This window comes from Ambystoma mexicanum, chromosome 8, assembly GCF_040938575.1.
Source record: "Ambystoma mexicanum isolate Mex_15411 chromosome 8, UKY_AmexF1_1, whole genome shotgun sequence".
In the NCBI taxonomy this organism is placed as follows: Eukaryota; Metazoa; Chordata; class Amphibia; order Caudata; family Ambystomatidae; genus Ambystoma; species Ambystoma mexicanum.
The window spans coordinates 627,264,883-627,290,148 of NC_090929.1; the positions used below are offsets into that span (position 1 = coordinate 627,264,883).

The following is a 25,266-nucleotide window of genomic DNA, read 5'->3' on the forward strand; positions in this document are numbered from 1 at the left end:
GGCCCAAGAAGGAGGAACAGCGACCGCTCCCCAGAGGTCCTGCACCAGGAAAAGACCAAGATAAAAGCAAGTCTCCCAACGACACCCCCGTCTGAGCACACACCGTCCTGGGGGCCCACATTTCGACATCTCGCCTGGGGAGGGCGCAAGTTAAGTTAATGTTAAGATAACAAGGCCTACAGAGGTTCCGAGGGAAGGGGAGAGGGACTCTTGCAATGGGTTTGGGAGAACCCACTCAGGGAAGTCCTGGGGCTACTCAAGGATTGTACTCTCGAGACACAGATTTGAGGGGAGCTAAAAGCCAGTTGAATTCACCGAGACTAGGGTGGGAGGTGGGGCAGGAGCAAAGGGGGGGGGGCTAGTCCGGGAAGACTTTAGGTCCACGGTGCGGGGGGCAGGGGAAGAAAGAGGGGAAGGATGGAGGAAACAAAGGGGTGGTCCCAGGCCAGGGCCGAAAGCTAGATTCCTACCAGAGGAACACCCACGTGATAACGGGTAGCAGTAACAATCTCAAGATTATATCCCTAAATGTTAACTGCCTAAATTCCCCAACCAAAAGGCAAAGAATAGAGAGATACGCCGCCCTCGAGGACCTCCTCCGACGGCCGACGTCACTGGATGTTATAAATAGGACGCACGACGCCCGTAGTCTCAGTTGTAGTTTTTTCCCCAGAATGTGTGCGAGCAGTCTTCTGTCAGTCTGACACAGAAAGCCTTGCGGAAACGTAAACTGCAATCGCATAAGAAATTCTGTAGCGGGGAAGGTAGGGAGGGAGCGATATGGAATACGTCGTCGGACCACCCCATCGAAAGAACGTTACCAGGTAAGAGAGTAACTTGTTCTTCGAGGGGATTGGGTCCTCCGACGTATTCCATATCTATGACAGACTCCCAAAGCAGTACCAATGCAAGGAGGTGGGAAAAGAATTTAGAAAACAGAAATTTAGCATGCCCAATCAAATTGCAGAGTAAAGGACCGCCTTGCCAAATGCCAGATCCTGCCCCCGGATGGAATCGAGGGAGTAGTGACGTACAAAAGTATGTACCGAAGCCCAGGTGGCTGCATCACAGATGTTACGAATAGGAACACCCCTCTGCAGGGCAGTAGAGGCAGCCATACTCCTGGTAGAATGGGCCCGTAAGCCGAACGGTGGGTCCTTACCCGCCAAGCGGTAACACTCAGAGATAGCCAAAATAATCCAGCGAGACAAAGTCTGTTTCGTCACAGCTTGTCCCAAACGCTTTCCAGTGTAACCAATGAAGAGCTGATCGTCCACTCTGACCCAGGACATTCGTGAAATATAAAAGCTTAACGCTCTCCTAGGAACAAGCCTATGGAGCCTCTCCTCTTCCTTACCAGGATGTAGAGGAGGATAAAATGCCAGAATAACAACCTTCTGGCCTAAATGAAATTCCGACACCACCTTCAGAAGAAAAGAAGGACGAACTCGAAGGACAACCCTGTCCTTATGAAACACAGTGACGGGTGGCTTAAATGAAAGTGCCTGTAACTCTCTCACTCTGCGAGCGGAAGTGACCGCAACTAAAAATACAGTTTTAAGAGTTAACAGTCTCAAAGAGCATGAATGCAAAGGCTCAAACAGAGCACCCATCAAAAACTTGAGAACAAGGTTCAAATCCCAACCGGGCACCTGGAAAGGTGACAGAGGGAACACATTAGTGAGCCCTTTCAGAAACTGAGAAATTAAAGGAATTTTAAAATAGGAACACTCTTCAGACGAGCGCTTAAATATGGACAGTGCCGCCAGGTAACCTTTATTGGAACCCACTTGAAGGCCCCTGTGGGCCATGTCACATGCAAAAGGATCCACATTCTTAACCCTGCACCAGTCGCAGAACTTACAGCAACGGTACAGGGACTTAGTTGCGGGCTGTCTGACCGAGAGCAACACCTCCATCACGCCTTCAGGGAGGTCCCAATCCTTATACCTCAACCTTTCAGAAATCAAGCGTGAAGGTTTAGGGATCTGACCACTGGATGGAGAACCTGACCCCCTCCCGTGAGAGGAGATCGTCTCGGTAGGGAAGACGACGTGGAGGGCAGATGGACAAGTCGAGAAGGTCCAGGTACGACGTCCTCCGGGCCCACGCCAGAGCAATGAGGATCATCCGGTAACCGAACCTCCGTAACCTCCGCAGTACTTGCGAGGTGACGGGGACTGGAGGAAACGCGTACAGCAGTGGGAATGACCACTCCACCACGAACGCGTCTCCTAAGGCTCCGTTTGGAGGAAATTCCCACGAGCAGAACCTCTCGCACTTCTGGTTGACACTGGAAGCGAAATGATCCACTTGAGGGGTCCCCCAAAGGGCGAAGATCTCCAGGAGACTCTCCTGAGCCAACTCCCACTCGTGAGAGATCGCGATCTGCCTGCTCAGAGCGTCCGCCGTCTCGTTTTTGTCTCCTGCCAGATGAACTGCCGAGATCGAAACTTCCTGCTGGATTGCCCAGAACCAGAGCTGCATCGCCTCTCTGCACAGAGGAAGTGACCTTGCCCACCCCCTTTTTGTTGAGCTAGTGCATGGCCACCATGTTGTCTGTCCGGATCAGGACATTCTTTCCTCGCACAGTCGGCAGAAAAGCCTTCAGGGCTAGCCTGACGGCCCTCAGCTCCAACAGATTGATATGGAGTCTGGACCCCGACAGAGACCAACGACCGCTGACTGTCAACTCGTTGGCATGAGCTCCCCATCCCGTGAGGGATGCGTCCGTCACGATCGTCACCTCCGACCAGAGCAGCCAAAATGGAGCCCCCCTCATCAGATTGCCTTTGTCGGCCGACCACAGAAGGTCCTGGGCGACCGAGAACGGCACCTGAACAGGGTCCGACATCCTGCCGGAGGACTGAGACCACTGGAGCTTGAGTGCCCATTGCAAAGATCTCATCCGCAACCTGGCCTCTGGCACCAGAAGAATGCAGGATGCCATGAGGCTGAGCAGTCTCAAGAACTCGAACGCTGGGAAGACTCTGGGCAAGTTGAAACTTGTGCACCATCTGCTGAATGTGATGAGCCCTCACCTGGGGAGGAAAACACTGCCCCAGGGACGTGTCGAGCACTGCTCCGATGTAGTGGAGCCTCCGAGTTGGTGTCAAATGGGACTTCTTTAAGTTGAGGTAGAAGCCCAGCTTGTGGAGGGAGTGGCAGGTGACCGACAGATGATCCAGGACTTTGTCGGGAGGGCGCGTCCTGATCAACCAATCGTCCAGGTAGGGGTAGACGTGAATCCCTCCTTTCCTGAGGTGTGCTGCCACCACTACCATGAGCTTGGTGAAGACCCTCGGGGCGGAGGTCTACCCGAACGGCAGGACCCGAAACTTAAAGTGCGAGTCGCCAACCGCAAACCTAAGGTACTTCTTGTGCTTTGGTTGGATCGGCACATGAAAATAAGTGTCCTTGAGGTCGAGAGACACCAACCAGTCCTGAAGTTGAAGGGCCTGGAGGAATTGAGAGAGAGAGTAACCATCTTGACCTTGTCCTTCCTGAGGAGTTTGTTCAAACCGCGCAAGTCCATGATGGGTCTCAATCCCCAGTCTTTCTTGGAAATCAAAAAATAAGGGGAATACCATCCCTTGTTCCTCTCCGCTACAGGCACCAGTTCTATGGCGCCTTTCTCCAGCAGGGATTGAATTTCCTGCGCAAGGAGTGGATCCGGACTCTCCAAAGAGAGATTCACCTGTGGATTGTCTTGAGACCTCTGCCGGAAAGACAGTAGCCGTGGGTTATGATCTCCAGAACCCACACATCTGAGGTAGTGGCACGCCACTCTGCAAGATGCAGCCTTCCCCCAACCGGCGAACCATGGGACATGGCTTCATGACTGAGCTGAAGCGGCTGCGGCGTTGCCTGATGGCAAAGAGGCAACAGCCCGAGCGGTCTTGGCACCTTGAGTACCTTGTTTTCCACCTCTGGCACTCCAACAGTGGCCCCTTTGACTGGCAGCTCCTCTCGCTTTACCAAAGGATGAGTAATAACGAAAGGAACCTCCCCTCCATTGCTGTCCCCTAGGACGAAAAGGCGGAGGTTGTCGAACTGCAGAGCCAATGACTTTGCTGCAGCCTTTGAGGTCTGCAACCTCTCAAGGCTCTCGTCAGCCTTGCTGCCAAAAAGATGTTCCCCGTCAAAGGGCATGTTGAGGAGCCAGGCCTGCACATCAGGAGCAAATCCCAACTTCTGCAACCACGCAGACCTGCGTATCACGGTGCTCGCCGCCATGGACCGGCTGACGCAATCTGGCACCATGGCAAGGAAACCATCCTGTTCGTCCCCTTCAGGAATATGTTCAGCCGCCAAGGAAAAACAGTTCCACAGAGTGTGCGTGAAACGTGACAAGGCACAGATGGAGTTGGCCGCCTGAAGCGCCATACCCCCTGCAGAAAACACTTTCTTTGCCCAGCTGTCAAAACGCTTGTCGTCCCTATCAGGAGGGATGGTAGGGTACGACGCCTGCTTTGCCGGGGCCGTAGCCGCCTGCACCACCAAACTCTCCGGAGTAGGGTGCTTGGACAAGTAGCAGGGGTCGCTACTGGCTGGGTGGTATTTTCGCGGCAAAGCCTTGCCCACTGCCGGAAGACACTCCGGAGCAGTCCAAGCCGCCACCCTTGTAGAGCCATATGAAACGGCAGTACCGGGTCAGTTGGTGGACCAAGGTCGAGGATATCCGTAAGGTCATCCTGAACAAACTCCCCCGGGGAGCAGACCATCCCAAGAACTCAGTGAACCTTGACATAAGGCGTCGGTAGGAGGAGTCAGCATGAGTGCCAAGCTCAGGCCTACAAAACTCCACCTCCGGAGAGGTGTCCAGCCCACTAGCATCATGCAGGGACTGCCACAGGTCCTCAAATTGGCATTGGCCCGAGAGAATCTTGCCTGGCACCTTGTCAGGCACCATGCCATCATCAGAGCCCTCATCCACCTCTGAAATAAACTCCAGATGGCGGTAAGAAGGCACAGAACGTGAACCAAAGCCATGCTTGACCTTGGCCAGAGCCTTTCTAGGGGGTTCCACCGAGCCACGGGGTACCCCCGTCGACACAACCTCGATAGGCGTCGAGTGAATTGGCGTCGACGGCATCGACAGCGCCGACACAGTCCTCGAGGCCGGGGCACCGAGCGTGTCCCTCGACGGCTGGGACGCCGATGGCGTTGACGACTTCTTCAAAGGCAGGCCCTCGAAAGAGTCCGTCGACGACTACGGCGCCACCGTGCCTCCGTAAAGACAGCACAGGTTCACACGGTCTCGAGCGCGTCGAGGACCGGGACCTGGACCGGGCATGATGAGAACGATTCCCCTTGTCCGAGTGGGACCTCTCCCGCGAATCGTGACGACCACCCGAACCCAAAGGCATGCGAGCGGTGTCTCTCGGCTGATCACGACCGACCCCACTCGGAGGCGCGGATGGACCAGTGCCCTGCGATTCGAGAATCGCCAACATTTTCTTCCCGAAGGAAGCCCATTCCTCCGGTGTTGCATGCTTGGTGGGGTAAGCGACCCGCCGACGGGCGGAGTCCTCGGATGAGGACGGGGAAGGCGACCGATGACTGCGCTTCCGGGAGTGTCTCGAAGAGGCAGAGGCGTGGCGAGACCGACTCCGGGACCGAGACCCACTGGACTTCCGACGACGACGTGGAGAGTCGCCCATCGATTCGTCCGTCGAAAGCCCCGCAGACCTCGAATTCCGGGGCTTGGACACCTTACCTACCGATAACTTCTTATTGCGCTCCCGCAAGGCTTTAGACGTGAGCGACTGGCACTCGACACAGTCATCCGTGTCATGGGCCTCCCCGAGGCACCAGAGGCAGGCATCGTGTGAGTCCGTAACCGACATCTTGGACCCACAGTCTCCGCACTTCTTAAAGCCCTGACGCGGTGTGGAAGACAAGGTAGACATCTTCACGAAGAAAGCAAACAGGTTCGAAGAACCGAGAACAACAGAAACTCCAAAGAGTCGAGGCGCGAGATTCCCAGAGCGAAAACGTTTGCGGAAAAAACAGAACTGAGGCTATGGGCGTCGTGCGTCCTACTTATAACATCCAGTGACGTAGGCCGTTGGAGGAGGACCTCGAGGGTGGCGTATCGACGTCATCGACGCAGGACGCAGACGCCGAAGATTATCCAAAGCAGCACAGCTGTGGTGATTACTGTCATAGATATAGAATACGTCGGAGGACCAAATCCACTCGAAAGGAGGGTGACTCCTGGCCCTGAAAGATGGGCTGGACCTGGCCCCCGAATGGAACAGATACCAATGATATGGGAGATAACTGGCAGTAGCGCTAACGGGAAGAGGGGAAACCTACACAGTAGCGACACTATACGCCCCTAATTCAGGCCAAGACCCCTTCGTCCAAAAGGCACTGAACAGACTCAAAAAATTAGCGAAAACTCCCATTATTTTAACAGGGGATTTCAACATAGCGTGGGACGCCACTAAGGATTGAAGCAAAAAAGCTCTAGGAGCACAAGTCCGGGCTGGACTGCCCCTTTTGGGGTACGACCAAGCCTGATCTGCATTTGGTTCTTCCCCATCTGTAATGGCTTGGCAGGCTGAAAAACGATGATCTGGAGGGTTGCCCAGAGCTTTGCCCGTGGTTATGATTAATTCAAAACCTTCCAGCCATCACCTTTCTGTTTTTCCAAAGTCACCCCGAGTGGGACGGTATGCCCAGACGTGGGTCCCAAGTCTGCCGGGCCCAGAGACCCAAGCTACTCCTCACTGATTATGCCCAACAAGGCTGAAACATGTCTGGGGATGCTTGTGGTCTCGTGCAGAAGGGATGTGACCTAGCAGTTTGGGCTGGACTGCCCCTTTTGGGGGAGGACCAAGCCTGATTTGCATTTGGGTTTTCCCCTTCTGTAACTGCTTGGCGGGCTGAAAAACAATGGTCTGGAGGGTTACCCAGAGCTTTGCCCGTGGTTATGATTAATCAAAACTTTCCAGCCATCACCTTTCTGTTTTGCACAAGGGAGACCTTGAGGGGAGCTCAGGGAGACAATGCAAGACCTGGCCTTGGTAGATGCATGGAGGGAGTTCGAGGGAAACAAGGAGGGTTACACCTTCTATTTGCATGCCCATCGTACACACTCTAGGATAGACTATGTATGGCTCTCTAGAAGCCTACTGGGTCGTACGACAGGGGTCACAGTCGGGACTATCATACAGTCCGGCCATGTTCCATAACCCTAAACTTGATAAGAAACCGAGGCCCCGCTGGCCTGTGGAAGTGGCGTTACCTGGCACCCCTATTTAAAGACGAGGAACTGGTCCAAGAAGTCACGGAAGGGATAGAGGCCTTCTTTTGAAACCAACAAGGTTGAAGAGAGGACCCTGCAAACAAGATGGGCTGCTTTTAAGGCAACAATAAGGGGGCAGATCATTGCCATTAAAGAAAGAAGAGATAGGGAGTTGAGGTTGGAGGGAGGCCCGCCTAGAAGCCAAACTAAAGGAGATAATGTCCAGGATGGGGACATCCCTGAGCGCATAAACTAAAAGTGAGTACAGGGCCACAAAGGGGCAATAAGATCTAATACAAACGAGGGCGGTGGAATGTAACCTATTGTCCCCGATACCAAAATACTATATAAAAGGCAAACAAGTAGGACCACTTACTGGCCAGAATGTTGAGGAAGGAAGAAAAGGACAAAACTATCCTGAAAATTAAAGTCGATGGGGGTAAGACTAGCGCTAACAGCAAGGACATTGAGAGGGAGTTTGTCCAATTCTACTCCAGGCTCTGCGGGCCAGACAACCCCCTGTCATCTCTACAGGAACTCTACTTAGAAAAGACTGAACTGGAGCGAATAACAGAGGGGGAGAGGGAGGCCCTGGAGCAGGACATAACCTGAGAAGAAATTTGGATGCCAATAAAAAAGCTACCTATTAAAAAAATGCACAGGACCAGATGGCTTCACTGCTGAGTTCTACAAGACTCACAAGGAAATGCTAATACCCCACCTGACCGAATTGTTCAATCGGTTTGGCCTAGACAGGGCCATCACCAAGTCCATGGATGAGGAGAAGGTGGTCCTTATTCCCAAAAAAGGCAAGGACCCCACAGAGTGCGGATCCTATCGCCCAATTGCCCTGATTAACATCAATGCCAAAATCCACACAACAATTCTGGCAACCAGGCTCAACCAAATTCTCCCCGTTCACCCAGATCAGGCTTTGTCAGGGGACGATAGACTGGGGACAATGGTACAAGGATAGTGCACTTAATGAAAAAAAGTATACAAGAAGGGAATCCCCGCTCCCCTCATGGCCTTAGATGCTGAGAAAGCCTTCGACCAAGTGGTGTGGGGATTCTTGTTCGCAACTATGGACAAGATGGGATTTGGTAATAAATACATGAACAGGGTAAGGGTCAATTATGGACAAGATGGGATTTGGTAATAAATACATGAACAGGGTAAGGGTCAATTATCAGCACCCTCTCTTCGTCGGGCTGCGTGCTGAACACGTTACTATCCAGCGATACACAGAGCCGGTATTATTATCAGAGCGTACAATAGGCAGAGTGCGCATCAGAAAAGTTTAGCCTCTAATGAAATAGATGTTAAACGCTTACCGCAGAGGTTTTTACAATGTCAGTCTCCTGCATGTTTTAGGCTATACTCTTGATCCCTCTCACGTCTCCGCCTCGGCAGACCACGCTTCACTCTGCCCCACTCCACCAATTTATTATTTCAGTACTCTCAGACCTGCCAAACACACACAGCATCCCTCGAAGCTTAACATGAGAAATAACTTTGCTTTAGCTTTGAAACACTAACTCCCCTGAATAATGGAAGGTGGGTGGTGGGAGGTAAACAATTTGGAATGTATTAAATGGGATTATGGTTGGAGGAGTGCAAATTCAAAGTGTTGATTCGGTTAGAGTTTTATTTTTTCGGTGTTCATTATATTGTACTGTTGAACCCAATACTTGATTTGTACCTCGCTCTTGTTTTTTTTTATTTTTTATTATTGATTTTAATGTATACATTAATACTTTATACCAACATAATCAAGTCATGTATCATCAATCTTGTATATAAAAAAATAAAAAAAAATAAAAAAAAACTTTAGTATACCTTGAAACGTTCCCTCAACCGATCCCTTCCACACCCACAAAGGAACCCGCTCTCCGGTCTTGTGTGCTGCTTAACTAGTACTACGACGCTGCATAGAGGTTGTTAGCTCTCAATTACACATTGATCAGGGAATTGTTCTGTATTGGCCATAACTCCTACATTGAACAGGGTTTGTAGAAAGGCATCCCACCCTGCAATCTCTGTTGCGCCCTCCCCTGGTCATTCCCCATTGCACCGTCTACATGCTGCCGATTCTGCAGTACTTCACCTGCGCATGTCACTCCACCATTCTTCTATTCTAGGGCCTTTTGGTGATTTCCAATCCTGCGTTTGGCCAGGATGCACGCTAGATCTTTCAGTTTGGCGACACGTTTGCGACCCTTCAGGCGCGGAAAGCGGCCCAACAAGCAAGCCCCTGGGGAGAACGCATCCAAACCCACCCCCCTTTTCATAGTCACAATCCCTTCTCGCCCCAATCTTATCCATCTCCCCACTGCCAACCTCTCCAGTATCATCAACATTGCCCTCTGGAACGCCCGTTCCATCTGCAATAAAGCCACTGCGACCCTTGACTTGTTCTTCCGACTCAATCTACATTTCCTTTGCATCACTGAAACCTGCATCTCCCTCTTCAACTCCACTGTCTCTGCGTCTCTCTCCACACCCTCTTCCTCCTCCTCTCATGGTCCACGCCCTTCTGGTCGTGGTGGCGGCGTCAGCCTCATTTTTCACCCTAAATGTCTTTCCTCATCCTCTACCCTTACCCTCCCCACCTTCTCTTCCTTTGAATTTCTCTTCAAATCTTTCATCCTCACGCAATCTCCTTCTTAATTATCTAAAGACCTCCTGGCCCCCTCTCCTCCTCCTATGAAGACCTGGACCATCTTCTTTCTCTCATCTCTCCCTCCCCTACGCCTCTCTCAATCCTCGGCAACTTCAACCTCCCTCTCTCATCTACATCTCATTCCTCTCCTATCACTACTTGACTCCTAACTCCTTACCTCCTCTCTCCCCTTCCCACCCCTCCCACCCACTCCTCAGGCTCCACAATTGACCTCATCTTTCTCTCTTCTCACTCTTCCTCCCCTGTCTCTTCCCAACTATCTCTCTGACCACGCCTTGCCCTCCTTCTCCCTCACTCACTCCTCCCCCTTTCCTCCCACCTCCTCCCCTTCCTCTCCCTCCTTCTCTCGTCGTGACCTCTGCAACTTCAACCCTACTCTCTTTCTCGTCTCCTGTTTTCCCTCCCTTCCTCCCCTCTCTGACTTTGTCTCCCTCTCAGCTGACGATGCCCTCTCCTCACTGTCATCCTCTATTACCACCAGTCTCGACCAACTCTATCCCCTTACTTCCTTTTCCCCCTCGCACAAACCTTCCCAACCCAGGCTCTCTCCCCACCTTTTGTCCATGCGCCGCCTCCAACAACGCTGGATCAAATCCCCTTATCTGGCTAATCGATCCTCTTATTTCTCATATCACTCTCTCTACGACTTTTGCCTCTCATCTGCCAAGCGTTCCTACTACTCTTCCCTCCTTCATTCACAAGGCTCTCATCCTCGCCGTATCTTCCAGACCCTTTCCTGCCTTCTTTCTCCTCCTTCTTCTGACCCTTCCTCCAACTCTCCCCTCTCTCCCTCTGACTTTGCTAACTTCTTCTCATCCAAAATTCTATCTCTTCGCCAGAACATCCTCTCCTCCCTCCTCCCCATCTTCCTCCTCCCCCTCACCCTCTCCCAGTTCCACCAACTTGTCCACCTTCTCTCCTATCACCCCTGCATGTGTCTCCCATTTACTATCCAAAATTCACCCCACCGCCGCCCCCTCTGACCCCATCCCCAGTTCCCTCAACCCCAAAATGTACCCTCTCCTTATTCCTTACCTAACCACCTTCTTCAACACCTGTCTCTCCTCCTCCACCTTTCCTTCTGCTTTCAAGCACGCCACCATAATCCCCATTCTAAAGAAACCTTCTGCTAGCTCTCTCCTTGCCTCCAACTTCAGACCAATCTCCCTTCTCCCCTTTATCTCAAAGCTCCTTGAGCGCCTAGCCTACTCTCAACTTTCTGCATTCGTCTCATCCCACTCCATTCTCCCCACCTCTCAATCTGGTTTCCGCCCTAAACACTCCACTGAGACTGCCCTCAGCTATGTCCTCAACTCTCTCCTTACTGCCCGCTATGCTAAGCAATCATCAATTCTCATCCTTCTTGATCTTTCAGCAGCTTTTGACACCGTAGATCACCCCTTACGTCTCAGCACTCTGTCCTCTCTCCGCTTCAAAGGCTCTGTTCTCTCCTGCCCTCCTCTTATCTCGCCAACCGATCCTTCACTGTCACCTGAGACAGCCGTACCTCATCCAGCCTCCCCCTGAACTATGGTGTCCCTCAGGGATCTGTGCTAGGACCCTTTCTTTTCTCTCTCTACACCTCCCTTCTCTCACCAGTAATCTCCTCTTTCGGCATTTCCCACCACTTCTACGCTGATGACACCCAACTCTTTCTTTCCTTCTCCTCCTTCACACCTGACCCCCACCACACTCTTTCCTCCTGCCTCAAAGCCATAAAAGACTGGATGTCATCCCCTTTTCTTTCCCTCGATACTGACAAGACTGAGGTACTATTCTTCCCTCCCAACACACTCTACCCTTTCCCCCCTCCCTTCATCCACTTTCCACCTTCTAACCTCCCCATATCTACCATTGCCGGCAACCTCGGCCTCCATCTTGACTCCTCTCTCTCCTTCTCCAGTCACATCTCTCTAACTTCCCGAACCTGTTGTCACCACCTCTTCAACATCCGTAAGATCCGCTCCTCTCTCACATTCCATGCCTCCAAACTCCTAATATCCTCCATCATTTTCTTCCACCTCTTCTACTGCTCCTCACTCCTCTTTGGACTCCCTGTCTCACGCCTAACTTCCCTAAAATCCATCTACCACTCCTCTATTCACACTCTGTCTACTCGAGACTCCATTTCTTCCTCTATCTCTCAACTCAACTGGCTTCCCTTCCTCTCACAACTGAACTTTCATTTCCTCTGCCTTGTCTACAAAACTCTCCACGACCTGGCCCCCCCCTACCTTTCTTCCCTCCTCTCTTTTTATTCACCCTCCCGCTCTCTCCGCTCAGCAGACCTCTACCTCCTCACTGTACCCCCAGCCCTATGTGCCTCCTCGCGCTTCCGCTCCTTCCAACTCTTGCCCCCCCCAACATTGGAACTCCATCCCCCTCCCCATCTGCTCCTCCCCCACCTACTCATCCTTCTGCTCCTCCCTAAAAGCCCTTCTTCACTCCCCCCCTGACTCCCCTTCCCTACCCCTCTCCCCTTCTAACTCTCCCCCCCCTGCCCTCCCTCTGGACCACAAATTCGCCACTGATACCACTTGTACTTTAAGGTCACCAGACCACGCCCCCTTCCCTTCCCCATCCCCCTTCCTCCCACTCCCAGACCACAATACAAACTCTGGAACCCCCTTCAGCTTCCCCCACTCTCCCCCTCCTCCTTGTAAATTGTTCTACATATTGTTCTAATGACTTGACTCATGTTGTAAAATGCTTCTCTTACTATTGTACCTGTTGTTATATTGTAAAGCGCTATATAAATTCAATAAACGTAGTCGGTGTGACACCTCTAGCCCATATGCGCCTGAACATATGTAGCATCCACGCTTGCGTTGCCTTGCACCTGGGACACCTCTGCTCCCTTGCTCCCGGAAACTGCAAAATTTGTTTTGGTGTCATGTACGCTCTATGTGTCGCCAACAGTTGTACCATCTGCAAGCTCGCATTCCGGGATACTTTCTTGTGGTATCCTAGAATCTTCTTCCACTGTACTTCCGTAAAGGTTACTCCCGTATCTGCCTCCCATTTATCCTTTATAGCTAATGGGGGGACAGGCCCACTCGCCAACAATAGGTCATATATCCACGATATGGCATGTCCACCCTCTGCGACATCGTATAAGACGTCTACTATTTAGTTTTTCACAATTAGCTCACTATATGCAAGCCACCGGCATGCGATCTCGCGCTTAAGTATACCATTACCATGTATTGGCCTGAGTGGATGCCCGTCTGCTCAGTCAGTTCTGAAAAGGGGATGTATACATTACCATGTAGTAAATCCCCTATGGTGGCCACCCCACAGGCTTCCCAATACACCCGGATTGCTGTCCTTATGTGCACCAGGCGTGACACCACTGAGACCAAAGGGATCTGTGTCGAGATAGGATCAGACAGCCCCATCAATATCATGGCTCCATCCCACACTTTCTCTCCGAAGGCCACAAGGCGGGGCCATCATACCCGTCTAGGCTTTACGAGCCACAGTAACTCTTTCAGGTAAGGATTCAGCACGTGAGACTGCAGCATCCTCGAATCTAGGTTGGGATCTTCTGCTAACCAATCCACAACAAACTGCAGCTGCCCTGCTATGTAGTACAGTTCGAAGCACAGGATCCTGATGCCCCCTTCTATACATGCCTGCATAAAGTTGTTAGCACAATCCTATTCCTCCCATTTCTCCACAGGAATCCTCTACAAATACTCTCCATAGTCTTAAAAAAGGATCTTGGTGTATATAAAATGGTAGACTTGCAAAATGATATAACAATCTCGGCAGTACTACCATCTCCAGTAATGCCACCCTACCCATCACTGACAGGGGTAACTTAGCCTAGAACTTCATAGAGCTCCTGATCTCATCTAGAGTTTGTAGTGTATTATGCGCATGTTCATCCACTGGGTCGTGATACACGTTAACCACCAGTACCGGCAGTTAACCCTCTGACCTCCCACGAAGTCCCGCAAGTGGAAATATTGCTGACTTGGTCTTTGCCGATTGTAATCCCTGACCATGTTGCGAACAGTGCCATTGCTTTTAATAACAATTCCAAGTTATCCTCCGGGTTCTGAATGTTTAAGAGCACGTCATCTGCATACAACTCTAATAAATGCCTGTTTCTGTCTATTTCAATCCCAGCCTCTTTAAATTCTGTCCTGAGATACTGGGCAATCGGCTCCATGACAATAATATACAACAGTGGTGATAACGGACACCCTTGTCACGTACCCTTTCCCAGCTCCCATTTTTCAGAGTTGTGCCTCCCCGTCTTCACCCTCGCCATCAGCTTGGTGTACACCAATCGGACCCATTTAATATAAATCAGACCAAATCCAAATCTACTCAGTGTTGCGTAGAGCTGGTCCCAGTTCACCGAGTCAAACGCTTAGACCCCGTCCATCATAGCTATGGTGTACGGTGCCCCCCAGGATGCCAACCTATCCAATATATGATGTAGCCTCCTCAAATTCCAGGCCATACCACGACCTGGGATGTAGCCTGTTTGATCTGAGTACACTCATTTGCGTATCACTTCCGTATGGATGTTAGTATCTTGCCATCCTGATTTAACAACGATAGTGGCCTGTAAGAGCTACATTCCAAGGGGTTTTTATGAGGTTTAAGGAGGGGTATAATTATGGATTCCCTTAAACTAGGGGGAAGTATCTCTTCCTCATATGCAGAATTAAACGTGGCCAGCAAACGGGGGACCAAGTCTTGCATATATTCTTTATAGAATTCACGGGGTAGCCTGTCCAAACCTGGCATCTTGCCTGTCTGCAAACCCTTAATCATGGTCTGTATTTCTTCTAAGGTGATGGGCACTTCCAAATTGTCCCTCTTCTCTTGGCACACTGGGAGCACAATCTCGTCTAGTACATCCTCCAATCAAGTGCCCAACGACGAGGGTCCTCTTTGATACAAGTGTTGATAAAATACACAGAATGTATTATTAATTCTGTTCTGTGTGTGGCACACTACTTCCTGTGCTATATTAATAATGTGTAAAGGGCTCCTTTGCACCTCATTTCTATATAACTATGCTAGTAGCCGTCCAGGCTTATCTCCCTAAATATGTTGTCTTTCTGTGTACTTTGCAAAACTATGTTTACCCAGTCTATCCCAGCAGTCCACACATTTCCATTAACCTCAATTGTTCCTCCGCAGAGGACAACTCCTTATGATTGGTTGTTTGAATGCTGCTGGATCCTGCTACAGCTGCCCCTCTAACTACTACCTTCAGGGCTTCCCAGAAGACTACTGCCCAGATTGTTCGATACGTAATCACAGATATTGTTTTTGATACCGTCTCCGAATAAGGGATCCCTCAATTAATCGCTTTGGAGCCTCCACGTGGGTATCGGGTTCCGAGGGGGCACATATTGCCACTGCACACCCAGCAGTGCATGATCCGATAAAACTCTCCCCTTATATTCGGCAGGTCTGATCTGGTGCATTATCTCATGCCCTACAAACCCAGTCTATCCTTGTATGCACGTAATGCAGCGCTGAAAAGTGTGAGTAATGTCTGGTGTCCGGGTGAAGCACTCTCCAGGCATCTCCCAAAACAAAATAATTCAATAGATTCTGCAACGCTCTCGCGGGCGGTGCTAATTTGGTGTATTTACCGTCTGATCTATATAAGGCAGGATTCAAGATGCAATTAAAATCTCCACCCCATAGCATATTACTGTCCCGGTATGGTGCCAATCGGGGATAAAGGGTCTGGAAGAATTTGGCAGCACTGTGGTTGGGGGCGTACGTGTTAATCAAACATGTATCCACCTATTCCATGAGGCCTTGAATGAGCACCATTCTACCCTTATTATCGGCCTTTACGTGCGAAACCTTGAAGGGTACTGAAGGCGTTACCCATATCAGTAATCCTTATGTATACTCAGAGTATGTGGAACCGAACATTTGCCCACGCAATCTTCACGCCAACATTAACTGTTTTTCCGCTGTGAGGTATGTTTATTTTAACATAGCTATGTCCACCTTGCAGCTTTTAAGATACAAATAAACTCTATTCATTTTTACGTTAGCATTTAGGCCCCTCACATTTGAGGTGATCACATTAACCGTACCCGCCATTTCTGTTGTCTCCATGCAGGTCCCCCGGCGCCTCCAGGATTCCCCCTCTCTATGTCATTACAACTTTCTAGCAGCATCATGCTAACAGATAACCCGTGCTTTACTCTAACTGTGCAGGCAGACAACCCTTCCCTCTCCTAAAAGTCCCTAACTTCTCCAACCAACAACGATGGCCCAGCGTTGCTACCCTTACTCGGGCCTGTCCGTCCCCTTCTCACATCTTCCCCGAGCAGGCCTGCCCGGGTCTAGTGTACAGTGGATGGGCAAACAAACAATTGCCCATACTAAATAAACTGTGAAGGGTGTGGCAGTCCCAGCCCTAGACGCAGTACTTTCCTTCATAGTCTCTGATCCCAAGTGTTGAAGACACCCACCCAACTTTTAAGCCCATAACCAAACTGCTTTGCATTGGTCTTCCATGAGATGCCCACTATATCCGTAAGCCTTGCAATCTTCGTGTATGTGTATTCTCATCGTGTCATCCTTGCAGCCTTTTATATGTGCAGCACTCGGGTTCTTAGTTATTCCCAACCACAGGTCGAGTAGGGCTTCCTTTTTGTTTCCCTTGCACGTCAGCCTCCTCGTTTGCATTGCGTCCCATATTTTCCCTATCTATCCATGCTTGCGCATCTTCTGGAATGTCAAAGAAACAAGGCTTATTTTTATGTATAATTTTGAGTTGCGCTGGGTATATCAACATATACTTCAATCCTGCAGTGTGGAGCCTACTCTTGGCTGCTGTAAACTGTGCTCTACTCTTCTGCACTTAAAACGTGTAGTCCGGGTAGACAGCCAGGTCTGCTGAGACTCTCTTCAGTTGTCCCCCTTGCCTGGAGAAAGCCAATATCCGCTCCCTAGTCTTGTAATTCAGGACCTTGGTAATAATCGGTCGTGGGGGCACTCTGGGGGGTTGGGGTGAGGGGGCACCTGGACAGTGCTCTGTGCGCTCTTTTGATCATAAAACCTGTGTCAGATTCCCAGGCCCAATTTCTATGTACATTGTCGCGTACGCTCCTTTTCCTTCCGGTAATCCGATGATGCAGATATTAATCCTCCTTGCCCATCCTTCAGCTTTCTCTACCTTGGTCTCCAGCAGGCTTACTTTCTGCTGCAACATATGGACGCCCTGCTGCGTGGTCTTTAGATCCCCTGTGTTCTCCATCTGTGATTCCAGCATCATGGCACGTTCCGCTAAGCTTCTGACATTCTGCTGTAACAGCCCTACGTCCAGTTGCAACGCTCCAATCTGTGACCTCAATGATGCTTTTAGTTCCACTATCGCTAGCATGACTTGGTTGTGCAAATCCATGGCACACTTTTCCCCTTTCTGCGCCACTTCCATATTTCCTCTGGGTACTTGTTGTTTGGCTTTAGCGAAGCCATCCAGAGTTGACTGGCCAGCCTTGTTTTTGATTGATTGATTTATTTATATAGCGCTTTATACCAAGGCGCTGTACAGTGGAACAACAAAATACAAAATAACATTTAACAATGAGAGCAAAATTTACATCATGAATCATTCAACAAAACAGTGCAAAGAGCAATTAACTTAGGTGGGGGGTGAAAAGGGGAGAGGGAAGTGGTGGGTGGGGAGTAGGAGATGGACAGGGCGAGGGAGAATGGAAGGGGAAAAGAGAGGAGTAGGAGAGGGGAGAGAGGAATCAGATGAGGGTAAGAAGAGGGGTGGTGGGGGGGAGTGAAGAGGGCAGAGGAGAAGTTTTCAAGGAGGAGAATGGAGGAGGAGACCACTAGCTCCCTTCTTTCTCTTAGCCGCAGATGCAACAAACTCACTCACTGTTCCTGTGCAATCTTTGATTATATATTTCCAGGGTGGTTCTGTCTATGCATGGTGATGTTATTGCAGGGCTGTGGGTGTCTGTTTTCTTGAGCGGATTCGTTGCTTGCCGCTTTTTTTCTCTGGATGGAAGCGGGCAACGTGGCTCTTCTGCTGCTGAAAGCAAGGTGCGCAATACACTTACTTGCCCTTATTGCTTATTTGCTTACTGTGCGCGGTCTACCAGCACTTGCGGAATATGTGCCCATCTACCTCCAAGGCACTATGTGCGTTTTGTGCCACTTTTCCCAACTAGCTTATTAACAAGTTTCTTCTCGCTGCTTCAATCACTCTGAGGGCATTTATTTAATGCTCACCATCCATCAGCACTTTATCCACGTTACACATACCTGGCAGCTTCAACAGGGGTGTTATAACTTATATCTTGGGCTACCAGGGATTTGGGTGGTGGTGTTTTGTGTCGGATTCTCTTCTCAGCACAGGTTACAATATTGCAACTCTCCGTGCCTTCACTCGGTTAGACTTTTCTTACGTTGTACTGGCTCCGGAGTGTTAAATAGTATACACTGCGCGACCCAGGTTCATGTTATTGTGCCCCCCACAATGATTTATGGCAGACCGCTTGCGGTTCACTAATGCGGCAGATCCTGCCTCCTTTCTACTGGGGCCCGATACTTGTGCAAACCCCTGACCCGGGCTCCAACATGCAGGCGCACAATATGTTCGGTAGCTCTGCCTTGCCCGATGCACCAGCTGTAAAGGCGCTCTTCACATGCTGCCTTCAGCCGCATGTCTGGGACCAGCCGGCTGCTCCCGTTTTCGGTCAGCTCCCTTTACACAACACAGGGGATGGGGAGTTTAGGGGGCTCGTGCACCACTTGCCTTGTCACGGTCTCGTTCTGGTGCAGAGCCCCGCTGCCACCACTCCTCGCATTCTGTCCCTCTGATGGATTCTATTCGACCTCAGCTGTTCACTCACTTCGCTCCCAGTACGGGCACTCGTTGTCACTCCGTCGGCCCCTCCATGCAGCACCCGACAATGTTCAGGCCGTGCCTTCTTCACTGTACTCTGGGGGTCAGGCTTCCATTCCTTTGTCCTCACCACAGTTCGGCACCAACTTGGGTCTCGCCGTTGTCGACAGCCTCTAGTTTCCGTCCCTAACATCACAGCTATCCGCTGTTCGTACCTCTCCACGTTGCATCCTGGCATTCAAACAAGTATTCCTACACTTGTGGGTTATTTATCTGCTATAAAGCACTGGTTTTCTTAAGGATCATTGCGAATCAGTCGGGCACCTACCTACTCGAAAGCTGTCCTATGGCATCGGCCATGGGCCACGACGTACCTCGCTCTCGTTACTCCTGAAAAACTTTAAAAGTGTACATTTAAAAAAAAAAAACACTCTGGCCAGCTGTATAATCATGGATAGCCAGCTCAGGTACCATCATGACCTCACTTAGCTTTCAGGTGTGTGTTGGGACTGCTGGCAACCTCTTACCCAGCTAAAGAAAAAGGCACACACACAAAGGCTACCTCCATGCTCTGGCCAGTACCTGCAAAGAGGAATGCCAAGATATGGCTATTTCTTACCCATGCCTGGGAGAAAGGCACCTTTCTTAAGGACAGTGAAGTACAAAGATAAGGTTTAAACGAACATGACCAGCCATTTTGAGCACTATAAGGCACAAAAGGCTGCTGTACTGTAAAAGAAATAAGCGAACAAGTGTACCAAAAGAGTGTAATAGACTGTACTGCTAACTTGTTTTTCAATAGAAGACACTACACCCTCTGATTTACAAGCCTGAACTGCCTCCAGAAATAGGTGCATTGCTATGCCATGAGATGAACTGGCAGGATTTGCTGCTGCTGATGTCGTCTATGAACTGATGGTTTGCAGTCTGTAGTCCCAATAATGAATTGGTGAACTGTGTGCTCTGGGAAGTTTATTTCATAGGTTTTTATTCCACTCACATATCATCAATCAATTCTCTGCATGAATGTTTATCAAGTAAAAACTGATAAAATAAAGGGTTAAAAGAAATGTACCTGATGTTTGCTTTGCTGGAACCGCCTCATCAAATTTCATTGTGGCACAATAGAGGTCTGCTCCTTCGCCCTCAGAGAAAATGTCTGTTCCATTCCGCACTGTCTCCAACTTATGTACTCCATTTTCTTCAACAGGATTGACGAGTTTAAGGTCTATGGATTCTTTTTTCATGTAAAAACTGTGACTCATAGCCAGATCGGAGTCCATTACGTTGTTACTTGAAAGCTTTACCTGCCCCTTTGGCTGAAGAAAAAAAAATGGATGATCATACAATCAACCAAAGCTCAAAAGAAAATATTCCTAACTGCCCAGTCATTACGGTTTATGTGAACTGAGGGTTAATACAGTCATAGTTCTCCTTGTGTTCCAACTCTAATATGCAGATTTCAACTTCTTGAACCTGCAGCTTTTTGGGTACCACAGTAGTTATTCAGTGCAATACAAAAGCAGATTAACATAAAGAGCAGGCCAGAGCAATTCTCATTTAGTCACACATAATTATGGTAAATATTACTTACCAGTATTTGATTTTTGTGGCTTTTGACTGCTTAGATAGGCCCGCAATCTTGTGGTTGGTGCAAAGCATTACATAATATTTTTTCACATTCGAAAATTGGGCGCTGACAGGGGCTTACCTGCAACACTATCCCTATCCTACGTGTGTGGGTATCCATGATGCTTCATCCGTCTACGCACACAGATTGTTTCTTTTCCAACATGGTATGTGAAAGTCTGTGGTGCCTTTGCAATATATATATTTTTTCATTTGATCATATTCCCCTTTTGCTCCCTTGTGGGGATGGTGGATGGGAGCATGTGATTCTAAGCAGATACAAGCCACAGAAAAACTATTACTGATGAGTAATATTTGTCTTCTAGGGCTTATTTTGAGAACATGGTGGGTGAGGTGAATGAGTAGATGTACGGAACTTTATGTAGCTGCCCTGCAAATGGCTTCCAAGGAATGCCAATGTTGCTCCTCTATTTCTGGTTAAATGTGCTCTAGGGGTAAACAGAAGCAATTTTTTTGCTATACAGTAGCACATTTGAATACATCTGACAATCCACAATGCAATTGTTGCTGTAGTGATAGTGACTGGATATCCTTCTCCTATTGCCATTGATATGAAAGTTTAATCTGGTTTTTGTATTCCTGTCTAGATAGTACATCACAGCTCTATCTATGTGGAGCATGTGTAAAGCTCCTTCTCCTCATTGTGGATTTTGGAAGAATGCTGGTAACTCGATAGATGGCTTGGCATGGAACTTTGGGTTGAATTTTGGTGAAAACCTTGGGTCTGTTCCTAACACAACCTTATGTTTGTGTATTGTTACACGTGGTTCAGATACCGATAGAGCTTGTAACTCACTGATTCTTCTGATTGATATGATAACAAAAAGGAAAGCCACTTTATAATATAAGGGAGCTCTTTAAGTCGGGCTTTATGCATTGGCTCAAATGGTGGGCCCAAAAACTGTGTGACTACTGTGTTTAAATCCCACACTGTTGGGGGGTGCTTCACTGAAGGATAAATGTGTTTCATACCTTTCATAAAGCATTGAACAACTGGTACCCTCCACCATGATATTTTCTGCTGTGGTGTGGTATAAGCTGCTAAACGTACCTTACGTGAATTATAAGTTAGATCTGGGTCTAGTAGACACAGAAGGTAAATTACAACATCTGTAGCTGAACAATCTATGGGATTGATCTGTGTTTTCCTAAACTAAACAACAAATCTGTTCCATTTGTTGAAATAACTGTCTCGTGTTTGGTTTTCTTGCCTCCTTTCGAATATCGATACATCACAAAGGAAGATGCATATGTCGAAACTCTATGACCTCAGGAGGAAGGCTGCTAAATTGGTTGTTTGAGGTGCCGGGTGTGTTATTTGTTTGCTCTTTTCTGTAAGCAGGTCTTGGATCGGGTAAAGTTTGATTGGTGGGTATAGACACATGTAGTAGGTGTGAGGATCATGGTTGTCTTGTACATATTGGTTTAATAATTATCAATGATAGACTCTTGTGATGTAGTTTATGAATTTTGTTGATTTGTGGTTTTGAGGGAAAGGCGTATGCAAATATCCCTGACCAAGTCATCCATAGTGCATTGCCTAGGGACCCTGTTTGCGGGAACCTGGATGCAAAGTGTTGGAGTTTTCTTTTGTTGCAAATAGGTGAACTGTTGGTTGGGTGCTGTAAAGATCGGTGAGAGTGTACTGGCGTTGAGCTCCCACTCATGTTCTGGTATTAGGACTCTGCTGAGCGAGTCTGCCAAACAGTTGTGTTCCCATGCTTGGATGCATATGTTCCTTTGTATATAGCAGTGTCAGATGTTTTGTGCAAGGATAGAAAGTTGTTTTCAGTGTGTTCTGCCTTGTTTATTGATGCACAACATTGCAGTTGTGTTGTAGATTTGTATGAGGATGCTTTTCTCCTTTAAAATGGACTGTAAAGAATCATTTTTATTGCAAGCAGTTCTAACCAACATATGTGGTAACGTTTCTGCTTTATTGTCCATTTTCGTTGTGAAGTGAGGAGTAGACAATATGCTCCCCAACTTGTCAGGTACGCGTCTGTTATTGTGGTCTGTGGTGGTGGAGAAATTAAAGGTCTTCCTTTGATCATATTGTTTGTTGACCACCAAAGATGACTGTTGTGTACTGTTGCCAAGACTACCACTCGATCGTCCCATTGGCCTGCTTTTTGTGACCATTGCTCTGCAAGCCAATGTATTGTGTGCATTCTGAGACGTGCATGGGATATTAAGATACTGGATGTCATTATGCCTAGAAGCCTCATTACTGACAGCATCTCACCCACTTTGAACTGTATAATGAGTACTTGCAATGCCTGTACCCCTTCTGATGTAGGATAGGCTGCTGCTGTTTAGTGTTTAAAATTGCCCCATGGAAGACTTTTACTTTGCTTGCTTGGCATAAGGCTGGACTTTTTCTCGTTTATTGATAATCCTAGGCGGTGTAACAGATCCACAGTGTGTTTCGTATGTACTAGAGACTCATGTGCATTTTGTCCAGTTATTAACCAGTCGTCTAGATAAGGATACACTGGAACTGCGTTGCCCTGTACAGTTGCTGCAACGACTGCAAGCATCTTGGTGAATAAACGTGGTGCTGATGCAATTCCAAAAGGCAGAACCTCAAATTGGTATTGGTAATGATTATTCTGTATTTTGAATCAGAGGTACTTTTGAAATCTAAAAGTATGCATCTTTCAGATCTAATGTTGTCATGATGTTTCCTCTGTTTAGGAGCAGTTTGACCTCCTGCAGGGTTGCCAGTCTTCATTTGTGTTGCTTTACATGCCTATTTGCCGGTCTAACACTGGTCTCGTGGTTTTGCCTTTTTGTGGCAACTAGAAAATAAAATAGAACATGGTGTGCAGTCATAATGTCGACATCAATAATGTCGACAGTCAAAATGTCGACAAATTAATGTCGAAAAACAATAATGTCGACAAACAAAAATGTCGACATTATTCGATATTTTTTCGACATTAATTTAGTGTATGCATAATTAAATAAATAAATATATATATGATGTGTTGAGTATGAGGGGTGGTTGGGGGGGTGTGGGGGGGTGGCAGGGGGGTGTTGGGTGAGGGGGGGTTGGGGGGGGGACCCCCCGATAGTAAATACAATTTTTATTTATTTAATTATTGAATAAATAAATAAATAAATAAATAATTGGTATGTGTTGAGTATGAGGGGTGAAAGGGTGGTTGGGGGGGTGTGGGGGGGCGGCAGGGGGGTGTTGGGTGAGGGGGGGTTGGGGGGGGACCCCCCCATAGTAAATACAATTTTTATTTATTTAATTATTGAATAAATAAATAAATAATTGGTATGTGTTGAGTATGAGGGGTGAAAGGGTGGTTGGGGGGGTGTGGGGGGTTGGCAGGGGGGTGTTGGGTGAGGGGGGGGTTGGGGGGGACCCCCCATAGTAAATACAATTTTTATTTATTTAATTATTGAATAAATAAATAAATAAATAAATAATTGGTATGTGTTGAGTATGAGGGGTGAAAGGGTGGTTGGGGGGTGTGGGGGGGGGGGGGTGGCAGGGGGGTGTTGGGTGAGGTGTTGATAGTTTTAAGGGTTTATAGTCATAATGTCAAAAAAAAAAATGTCGACATTTTTTTTTCGAAAAAATGACTTTTTACATTATAAGTATAGGATGTCGACATTATTATTTTCGACATTATGACTATAAACCATAGAACATACCTGTGTTTACCTGTTCTCTTGGTACTCGTTCTATCGCTCCTTTTGAGATGAGTGCCTGAATCTCTTACTGCAGAAGCCTAAGATTTTTTATTTTTGAACAATTTTTATTATTTTAAACAAACAATACTCCAAACATTACAACCATTTAGGACGTTTGTGATCAATGTTAAAACATTACATTATAAAATGCCCTCTTCCGTCCTCCCCCCTGCCTCCCCAATAACTCGAGCCGTCGTATCCGTGCCATCCACCTGAGCATCTTCAGGTGTCCCAATTATCATCAACTCATCCAAGTCTTCCGTTTCGTGTTTGGCCTGGTGGGGGTTTGCCATTGAAGTCACCAATTGCCTCCAGGCTATCAGGGGACCCATCTCTTCCTCCCCCCCACTCTAGTGACTGCTTCATACCAGGCCGCAGTTTCTGCCTCAGCCCATTTCGGGAGGTCTGCCCACCACATCTCTACTCTAGGCCAGTGGGCCACTTTCCAGCACATTGCAATTCTGTGCTTGGCCAAGATACAAGCCAGGTCTTTCATCTTGCTAATATGCTTTAGATTACGTGGCCTAGGAAAGCTCCCAAGCATACATGCCCAAGCAGACCCCACGTCAAGCACCACCCCACTGCTGGCCATTCTTGTCTTCAGTTCTGCCCAGAATTTATTCACTTCTGGGCAAGCCCAGAAAATATGCAACAGCCCAGCCTCCTCCTCCCCGCACCTGGGGCATTTCTGTATAGCCGAGCCACCAAACCTGGCTATTCTGCCGGGGGTCAAATATGCTCTGTGGGTAACATAGTTGGATCTGCTGGAGTCTCACATTCCGGGACACCTTCTTGTGGTACCTTTGGGCTCTATCCCATTGTCCATCCGTCATGGGTTCCCCCACCTCCTCCTCCCAGTCATGCCTCAGTTGAAGCAGCTCCTTCCCCGCCTTCGTACTCAATAGCTCATATATCCAAGATATTTCGTGCCCGCCCTCCGAGACATCGTACATCATTTCTATGGTGGCATCAGGTTCTTCTGCAAGTACTGTTTCGGGCCATCTTTCCCTCTCCCGTTTCATAATCCTGGAGTAAGTAATATATCGGCCTTTATGCACCCCGGGCTCCTCCATTAATCTCTGAAATCCTAATGCCTCTCCCTCCTGCCATATG

The 25,266-nt window shown here is 48.6% G+C and overlaps 1 protein-coding gene across 12 annotated transcripts in view; it reads right to left on the bottom strand.

Annotated features, from left to right (window-relative positions):
- Positions 1-25,266, bottom strand: part of EIF4G3 (eukaryotic translation initiation factor 4 gamma 3) — a 4,880,525-nt gene that overhangs the window by 2,460,889 nt on the left and 2,394,370 nt on the right. For all 12 annotated transcript variants that reach the window (XM_069610350.1, XM_069610349.1, XM_069610345.1 and 9 more), the window contains one exon: positions 19,871-20,114. In XM_069610350.1, the coding sequence (XP_069466451.1) occupies positions 19,871-20,114 (244 nt within the window). The remainder of the gene's footprint in view (positions 1-19,870; positions 20,115-25,266) is intronic.